General features: G+C 40.7%; 1 protein-coding gene across 2 annotated transcripts in view; it reads left to right on the forward strand.

Moving 5' to 3' along the window:
* The window catches only part of crppa (CDP-L-ribitol pyrophosphorylase A), a 59,632-nt gene extending 49,845 nt beyond the window's left edge, over positions 1–9,787 (forward strand). For both annotated transcript variants that reach the window (XM_022197382.2, XM_022197383.2), the window contains one exon: positions 7,676–9,787. In XM_022197382.2, the coding sequence (XP_022053074.2) occupies positions 7,676–7,780 (105 nt within the window). In that variant the 3' untranslated portion in view covers positions 7,781–9,787. The remainder of the gene's footprint in view (positions 1–7,675) is intronic.
* The last annotated feature ends 347 nt before the right edge of the window (positions 9,788–10,134 follow it).

Genomic DNA, 10,134 nt, shown 5'->3' on the forward strand with positions numbered 1-10,134 from the left:
AATACCCACTCAGGGACAAGCTGTCAGAAGTCCTGAAATTCTATCCTCCCTCAGACCAAAGCACGGTGTGTTTTTAGCAGTATTGGATCACTGCGATTCAGCACACAGGTCATTTGGGGAGAGTTTTTCAGAGGAATTACTTCATCTATTAAAGAGCAGGAGTCAGAGCAATGATCAGTGAAGTTCACCTTAGATGGTGTTTTAGCTTTTAAGACTCCCAGAGTGGAGAACTGGCCTTAATGCTAGTAATGATACTGCCCTCATGTGGATGCTATAGCCGTTAGTACTGCAGCATCTTTATGTCACAGGGAAAAATACAGGGATGGTAAAAAGTTAGGATGATGAGAAGAGGCGATAAAAACTCTCTAAAAGTTTTTGGCCACTTTAGTTATGGTAGCTGGTGTGACTCTAATAACTCTTTCCAGTCCTCTTGGCTCGGCCTTTTCCATTAGCTGTTTTTCTATTAGGACCTGGTGCTTGGCATTTCATGAAAGGAACAGCAGTGGAAGCCCTCAGCAGCAGCAGCAGCAGCAGTCCTGAGGGCTGGGGATCTCAGGAGGATGACAGAGGCGCGCAAATTGTCACTGCTAAAAGTCCTAATTGCCTGAAACCTTTCAGCTTCAAAGCCAGCCCTTCTTGTGTGGCAGAAGTGCTGCTGCGCGCTCCTCTCAGATGGAAAGGTTGATTGCGTCTGTGGCATTTAAAAGTAGAGAGTTTGAGGATTGCTTATTGTGTGGTCCGCTGATGCTCTCATCCCCCTTTCTTCCCCCATTTCCCCCTCTGCTCCTCGTTTCAAAGACCTGTCGCCTCACGACTTGTCAAAATCCTCCCTTTAAACAGTAAGCAAAAATAGACGCTAATGATTGAAATTCCATTCCACAAACTTGTGGTCGCAGTGTGGAATAACAAGGCTGTTGCATGTGTTTGTGCATTTTTATACACATGGGAATGATTGAGACCATTTTGCTTTTAGTTACTGCCCAGTAAAAGGATTATATATTTCTTTGTTTATATACTAAAACAACGCTGTCACTTCATCTTGCCATGTGACTTCTCTCCTGGATTGAAATCCAGGTTTTTGTTGCACTAAGTTAAAAAACAAATCGAAGTAACACTCCTAAAGTCTCCAGAACTCTCTCCATATGTGACTAGTATCCAGAGGTATTTTCCCCTTGATACAAGTTCCTTTATTGTTTGCTGACAGTCTCCATTTTAAAATATAAAATCTGTCAAGGGAAACTATATAAATGCCATGTAGGCCACCAAGGGATTGGATGGATCAGTAATGAATGCAGCAGATGCTCTGCTGTCAGTGGAAAAAAGTGTTGCCTTTCAAAATGTAAATGTGTCGCCTTCCCATTTAATATGACTAACACTAGTAGTGATAGTCCTTCCACTAATGTGAATAAATGATGATACGTTTGGCTGGGAAATCCTTTAAGTGAGGATTTGTGGCAGTTAATCATTATGAAGTGGAAAGTGAGGTTCCCTCACATCTAATAATAGTAAAGTGAATCTCATAAAAACCTGCCCTTTTAAAATAAAGTGAAATACCCTCCTGGTGACTGCACTTAGACTTTGGCACTTGAGAAACTTCTGTCTGTGGAACATTTGAAGATTAATTCCACATTGTAAACAGGTGAGGAGGGCCTATTAGCTCAAATGGGACCATCAATCAGACTAATTCGCTTGCTGATTTCACCTCAAATGCTCACTTATGCCTTCACTTCAGGTTTTATCTCATGTCTGTGCCAATGCTGCACTCCAGACAAATATTCAGCCTGGAGCTTACTGGTTTCTCCATCTCGATTCTCTGCTGGAAGAGACGCTGGGACAGAGACAGTGGAAAACCATCTCAGTCAACGCTGGAGGACATAGGCTCTGATGATGATGAAGATCTGGAGACATGCAGATCCTCCGGGATCACGTTCCACCTCTTTGTGTGTGCATACGCTTTCACACAATGAGGTGTCCGTGCAGTCTGTGCATGTGTTCTCTCTTTCGTATGCGTGTGTCCCAATGCATGTAATCCCTCTCATGGATGTTTGCTTTCCCGTAACAATGAGGCACTGAGTTGCTCATTAGAAAGCTGCTTTATTCATCCTGGATTCAGTGGAAAGCAGAGACACGATCTTAAAGCAGTGCCACCCACACCAGCAGCAGCTAAGCCCGGGTCATGACCAGCTACTTACTGAAGTCAACTGTGCCTCTTCCCTGAGTGACGATCAACAAGTTTCCAAGTTCCTCATGCTCAAGTCATATAGATTTCAGCCTGAAAGCAGTTTGATATGCAAATGTCTGCGAGGCCCCGGAGTTTGTTGTTGTTAAGCAATTCTACCCTTTTCTCGTGCTTTTTTCTCGACCACATTTGAAGCCTGAGTGGCAGTTGTGACTACTTAAAGCTGTGCCACGAGTCAGTGAAGAACTGAAATCGTATTTGTGTTCCACTGTGCAAGCAACTACTTGATTTAATAATGCTGTTTTATGAAGCATGATTCATATTTCAAAGGCCGCATATCTGGAGTGGAAACGATTCAGTGCTGGGGCTTAGACAGGCCTAAAACTTTGATCCTCCTTGGTGATCTTGATTTGCTTTTTCGTATTTGGTGTGTGCAAACTTTAGTGTTTTTTTTTTCTTTTTGTTTTGCCTATTAGAAAACAGAGCTCTGTAATAGAGTCATTAGCTGTGGTTTGAGGACTGTAGCTGTCTTCAGTATGCCCGAAACACCCGAAGTTCTCGTGACTTTCCCAGAGTCCTCGTCAAAGCTCTTGGGTGGTAATCGGCAGATGATCGTGCTCATCAGATTCATCATCCCCACGGCCTTTTAGCTCCTCCAAACACATGTAATGTCTCAAATACTTTGCGTGTGAGGATGTAATTTCTTTTAGATAACAACTGATGGAATGCTTTCATCTGATAAACATGACAAGATGCAGTCAGATTTACTAGAATGCTTTGAATTCTCACTCAGAGGGCCTGACTGATCACCGAAGCATATTCCTGAAGATGTGGACAACTTTGTGCCGTCAACTGCATTCTGTTGACATCTTACAGATGTACCAGCATCTCCTCATTGCTTGGTACCAATGATTAGGCCACAGAGCAATGACTTGGGCACATGATAAAAAAAACAAACCCCAAAACAGGAAAGCCTTATTTATTTTTCTTTTGGTTCACTTGCTTTGATTTTTCAAAGGTCGAGACAATTATAAACCTAAAAGCTTTCTGAGAAAGGATTGTATACGCTGACACAGTCTGGCTCTGGAGCCCATTCAAGGCTATTATATTTTGATTTCATCTTTTTTTTCATTCCCGTGTTGCTTTAATCAATGAGACAGCAGTCACCGATCTGCACTCCAGTTTGTTGGTGTGGAAAATCAATGTCATCGGATTCCCCCTCGACTGGTTCTGATTAGGAAGAAGTGCTCCAGGAGTTCTGGATGTCGGGTCTCTTGCTCCCATTAACCACGGTCAAGTCCGATTCCACGCTCATCGCTCTCACACCTCGTCGCATTCCCGTCCAATCTCCGCACCAACTGGGCTGCTCGAAGCTGGCCGGTGGAGTTTGGCTATGAGGTCAATAAAGGACAAACTGAGAGAAACTTATTTTCAGCTCCAGATGTGTTAAATTGCTGACACCAAGCTGTAGTATACAATGCATTTGAAAGCCAGCTCCAAAGATGTGCTAGAAAGGATGTTCCAGACCACAAATCACAGATATTGTGTAATTTTAGTGGGATATATTTTTAATATATTTTTATTTTCTTCTCTGTGGATGTTAGAACATTAAAGGCTTTGTGAAAAGCCTTCTTAAATTATTTTATTCCACTCTAAGAGAGCCTGCCTTTTGAAAGTTGACTGATAAAATTGGTTGCAGACCTAGAAATGAAAGTGTCAGACTGGTTGGTGCTCTTCTGGGGAAATACTGCAAATCAGATTCACTCCTGTTGTAAAGAATAATTCTGGATGATTACAACTTTGATCCCATTTTTATAGGTTTGACTGTTGTTTTTGTTTGAAATTATTGTACTTCCCAAAGTAGTAAGACTTTTTCGCAGCAAAATTTTTGACGTGTTGGTGAGCAGGAGAAGCACAAGTGGGACTAATAATGGTAATAAAGCTAGCTTAGCAAGGCACGGAATGTTTTGCAATGGATTACTCAACATCTGAAAGCAGTGTAAAATACACTGCATTTAAACAGTTTCCTTTTAAAACCTTCCTAAAACCAGAAATACAAGAGTAGAAGTAAGAAGAATGGTCAAACTGTGTGTTTGTTTACTAGCGTGGACAACTAACTTGCTTTCCAGTCCTAGCAGCTCTATCCAGATTTAGGACAGTTTACCCCACAGCTACATTATTTAAGGTACTGTTACTCCTCATTTTAAAGTCCTTTGTTTTGAAGCCACAGATAGCAGCCAAATAGGATTGCATTCAGATAAAATAACAGTCCGATCACCTCAGCGCACAATCAAGTGTGTCTTTATTTCCATGTCCAGTGGTGTCTAAAATGAGGGAGCCATGGCCACAACTGAAATCTCATTGGCCACCCCAGATCTGACAGGTAGTGAGTGAAACGCCGATTTCCAAATTTTGTTAAATGCAACTACATTTTTTGGGTTCGAGTGAAAGGCCTTTTAAATGATCATAAAAGTCATGCATAGGAACAGTCAGTTAGATGTGCAACTTGTCAGTAAACATCACAGAAAGCACAAAAATCACAGTTTAAAGGCCTTTCATTGATGGATTCACACACACATAGATCTCAACATTAAGAGAAGCTCCAGTTTAGTTCGTTGTTTGCAGCTGTTATTAGAATCTTTCCTTTGAGTTTGTTACATACCTGCAGCATCAGAGAGCAGCAGGACAACTATAAATGTCTGGACAGGATGCCACTACACAACACTGTAGAACCTTTAGTCTTTACTACTTACACCTATACATTATCCCCGACATGGAGACACCGTCGGCCAGGATATAATGATAAATGACATCATGAGCTGACACGCGCAGTAGCAGTTTATAAGCCGGAGTTGGAGAGATTTTTCTGTTTCACAATAGGACGATTGCAGCAGTGTCATCAGAGTTCGTTTGGATGTGTTCTGGAGGGTAACTTAGTAGCAATAAAAACAGCATTTGCAGCCACAGTTTGATAATTTGTCATCCCACAGGGACAGAACTGTCAATATTGAAATCATAAATTCATCCATCTGGCTGTCTTGCCTATGGGTGAACGTTTCCCCCTCAAACGCACCGCAGAAACTCTTCTCCTTGACTATTTCTAATGGTGGTCACCCAAACAACCAAAATGTTAAATGTACCTGTAGCAATCTATGCACATCAGATAATTAGTAACATTCACCTTAACATCTGTCACATTCTGACCTCTCACAACAGGGAAAGTACAGTCGGAATTAATCATTGCTCATTTCTATGAGCTGTCCCTGTGAGCCATGGCAGCGAACCAGAGTGTATAAAAACACGCATTAACACACCTGTACTTTCCCTCGCTGTGACGGGTCAAAATGTCGGCCGTGAAAACTGTCGACTCAGCCTGCAAAATCGACAGTCGTCATCTAAAAACGAGAAACAGTTTTTACCTCTCTCTGTTTTAAATCAGGAACTCGTTGTGTCAAAAATTCCGATGAATTTGGACTGTAAATCTTCCACGGTTGTCACTGTAAACGGCTTATGTGCTGTGCAAGAAGGGGAGCCCTGGCAGGCGTAGCAACATTAATTAAAGGTAGCGCGAGGTTCAGCCAGCAATCACCTACTATGATGAATGTGAAGTTATTATAATGGAAAGGAAATGTGAAAATCTGACATAATATATCAGATTGTGCTTTAAAGTGCAACTGAAATCAAATGTAGTCATTCCTCTTAGAATAAAAGTAATATCTACATGTCTTTGTAAATGTAGTGCCAAACGAAAACTGCAAGCTTTTAGCGAGTAAAGGTGGAGGACAATATAGGTTTTATGTTTGTAAGTGAAGTAAGACTGATGCTTTATGTAAGATTTGATTGGCTATAGCTAAATTAGGTTTTCATCTGTATAAACAGATTTCTGACTAGTATCCTTCTGAATGCAAAACCATTGGGTGCTATCATGAAACCCAAAAATATAACATACAAAATAAAAATCGGAGGGGATGAAATGACCTCTTATAAACCCTGGGAATGCAATTAAGCTGAAGCATGTCATATAGGACATAAAGTATTATGTAATCAGCTGTATTTTTTGTTGTGTTCATTGTATTCTTCCTGTAATGTACCTTTAGTGGTACCAGACATTAGAATGAACAAGAAATTGAGGAAAACAAGGGTGGTCTAATGATTTTTTCCATGACTGTATGTGATGGAGCAAACACACAGTGCTAAATGTAATGTTTGAGTATTTGAATGTGTAGTTAAAGTGTGTTAAACAGTTAATTCCATTGCATAACCCAATGTCTATCCCTGGCCTTTGGTTTTTCTCTTCTCTATGATGTTTTTGGTGGTATATACTGGTACTGAATCTTTCAAGGTTTCAAGAAATAAAAATGTTTTATATTTTCTCCCTCATGCTTGCTACTACATCAAAGGCCTTATTAAAGTCCACAGTTCATTTATGAAAAAGTGCAGGTAGAGCATGAAGCATAAATCTGTGTGAGAAGCCAGGCCATGGTTTAAACAAAACAGAGCTCCTTGAGCTGCTGTTCCTTTGAAAAAATGGAAAACAGGTCACTCTTAGGCCTCATCAAGAAACTAAATCAAAGTAGGGAGCCGCTGTAGCCTAAGGAATGAAGTCAAGGGAGTGAAAACCATTCAAAGTGCATTGTGCAAGTGGTTTGCAGAGAAAAAAAAGAAGAAAGAGATACAGACGAGAGGAATCACGAAAGCAAAACAACCACAACAGTGGAGCACGCCTTAAAGAAACTGAATGTATGGTCTCCTTTTGTCTTAATGTGCGGTTTCGTGTAGCTCTGTCCAATATCATGCCCCATAAATCTCAAAGTAGGCCTTATTGGTTCACAAAAGTTAAAGTGCTTTAATTCTGTGGCAGTTTTTTCTCCTTTTGGAAAATTGCTTCCATCTGTTGATTGAACAAGCTCTTTACAAAAATGTGGGAGTTAAGAAAATCCTCCACAAGAATTTAAGAATCTTACTATCAACTTAAAATTGGTAGGTTCAGATTGTTCGTGGTGTTCATTTGAGCCTACATCTGACTCACACAGGGATTTTTCTCTCATCAGGAGCATCTTTGTGGGAAGTGTAAACGTAAATTTAAAACATCAAATTTGTCAGTGGTTCGTACAGCTCAGAGTGAAGCCAAACCATCAATGTTGTAACTCCTTCCTCTGTTTCTGTGTTTCTTGCCTTAATTATTACAACAAGTGGAACAACGTGGGTTTGCTTTAACTTTGTTTCCTGCTGGTTTGAACTGGCTGCTAATGCTAACTGGATGCTGCTGGCTGAAACGGCGGTATAGAAACATTTGGATGACTCAAATGGAATCGTGACTCGCGAGAGGAAAGATAAAAGTGAACAAAAGTGAGCTTGTCTGTGGATGTCTTCATTTATTACTGCGGGATTTTACTCACATTGGCAGCGTTTCGCTATCGTGTCTTTGTGTAATTTTATGTTCTTTAACAGATGACCTCACTGTCTCTCCTTTTCCCTCAACTTCCTCTCTTTCAGGAGGCTGAGCGTTGGGAGAAGTCGGTGTTGAGGGTCGCTGAGATCGCGTCAGCCCTGATCCGGGACAGGAGCCCTGCTCTGGTGGGACAGCTTCTACAGGCATGAAGGGAAGCAGCACCAACACAAAATCCCCAAGCTATAACTCATGAATACTACTGAGATGAGACAGTCTGAGACAATGATTTTCCTTTTCTCTCCAAAATCTCTTAAACCTTGCATCAGTGACTGCAAGGTTCACGGAATAGTCCCAAAATGAGGCGCTGGGGACTTACTGAGGACAGTCGTAAAAAGAGAATTGTCGAAATCAAAGCAGCAAACTCCAACACTCTGACTTTTAGTTGTATGTATGTATGCACCAGAATCCTATATTTTCTGTAATGTGGCTCAGTAGCATGTTTTGTTGGATACTTCCTGCCTGGTAAACACCCAAATCCTTTGCTGATGGCCTCTCATTATTTCGTAGTAGCTAGAACTGTAGACTCCAGATTGATTGGTTGGTTGAACAGTATCTGGTATTGCACTACGAACAAAAGTACTACATCAGAAATCTTCCAGGATTAATTATTTGTGGCAGTGAAAGAGACAGACGACCTGTGAACACCCCCATGTTTCCATAACTCCAAATTCTAGCTCTAACTCATTTAACGTTTACTCAATATTTACTTGAAGTTGACTACAAACTAATAAAAGTCAATTATACACTTTGCAAACAACACTTTATGTATCACAGCTCAACAACCAACATGGTGTATCATCTAAAAATGGTAGGCTAACTTCGTATTCCCAAACAGTTTTTCTGCAAGAATCACCACTTGATATAGTTCTATTTTAAGAAATCATATGAATATGGGCAGGTGCATGCTAGTCTGCTTGTCTTGTTTCCTTTTCAGTATAAAATATCAAGGGGCAAATAATTTAATATGCTGCAAATACCAGCTTTTTGTGTTCATGTGTAATTCATTTATGCTAATTCATTTAGAGTCTCGGCCAAACAGTGGCAGTAAAAGGTGTACCAGAGTCTTTGTTGTGATAAACCACAATTTAAAGGGATTTAAAGAGAAGTTTTGGGGTCCAGCAGCAGCAAATGACAGAGAAAGTTAGATCTCCTCTCCACCGGGAAAGCTTCTCCATACCTGCAATCATTCATGGAGAGTTGTATCACATAGTAAACGTGCATTTAAGGCTGCTTTTTTGTTGGCTTGTTTTTGTATTGATTTGAGATATGTTTTCTGTTTAACTAGTTATGCTGTGTTTGCCCCAGGGTATCAGTAGAGACAATCTACAATCTACAAAAGAGGCACAATTCAAACATTTATTTCAGTTTCTTGTTTGATAAGTTAGATTGAAAGGTGAGCAAAAAAATCACTCCTACAATGTTTGTTGTTTTCAGTAAAGCACACGAGGAAACGGTTTATAAATCATTTATATTGCTTGTGGCATTATTTTTCAGAAATACCTGTTCTAACACAAGTTTTATGCCACCAGTCATGCAGGTCTTGCTCTATCCTCTTCAGGAAAAGTATTTTGAAAGTTTATTCGTGCGTCAAAGAAGGCTGGACATCATAAGTACGATGATTAAGAACAAAAAGACCAACGGCACCAATGCATTAGTCTCTGGCTTGTCCATTCACTTCTACTGAACATCTTTAGAAGGACTGTGTTGCAGCTGATTGATGCAAATTTGGCGTGTTAGTATTTACAGCAACAGGATAGCGTGTGTGGGACTGAATCAAAGTGAGCTACAGTGTGTTCATGGTATGGAAGAAGAATGTGTTTGCTCTCTGACTCACTGATGTGTGCGAGTTTCTGGAGCTCTGTGGCGCTGACAACAAAGACATGTCAAGCTTTGGATCAGTTCATTAGTGGTTTCATTTTTTAATCTGCAGTTGTTGTAAAAGAGTGATTATTTCTGTGGTTGTCATGGACCTACACTAAGAGGCCACATCGCATTGACGTATTACTGTGGAAATTTGAATTACACTGCATGAGCCATAAAACTGGGTGTCGAAACCGCTGCTTTTGCCACAGGATGAAGCTGCAGCCAAATGTAAGGGTGCTCATATTTTTGTACGCCATTAAAATAATAAATGTGACATGATGATCTTTTTTTTTATAATCTGCTATATTTGTGCTCATTCCAGAAAATGTTTTATTCACTTCAGCTTCGTCTTTTCCTCACTCGCGTTTCAGCTGCCTCCAGGTATTTAGGTGAGTTGGAAGAAACCATTTCATTGCTGTTTTCAGGAGCAGGAATCAGTCATTGAAGTTATGTGAAGCTCTGATTGTCTGTCTGGGAGCTCATGCATGACGAAGCCCTGAGTGAAGCATCTCAGTGCAGGAGAGGCTCCTGTTTCCTGCAGTGAACCAGCTAGAACACTGGCAGACCCTGCAGTGACCTTGGTTCGTCCTCCAGGTAGATCCGTAGCATGTTTTTATTACAGAAGTTGAGAAGCGAATCT

Source organism: Acanthochromis polyacanthus, chromosome 12, assembly GCF_021347895.1.
Source record: "Acanthochromis polyacanthus isolate Apoly-LR-REF ecotype Palm Island chromosome 12, KAUST_Apoly_ChrSc, whole genome shotgun sequence".
Taxonomy (NCBI): domain Eukaryota; kingdom Metazoa; phylum Chordata; class Actinopteri; family Pomacentridae; genus Acanthochromis; species Acanthochromis polyacanthus.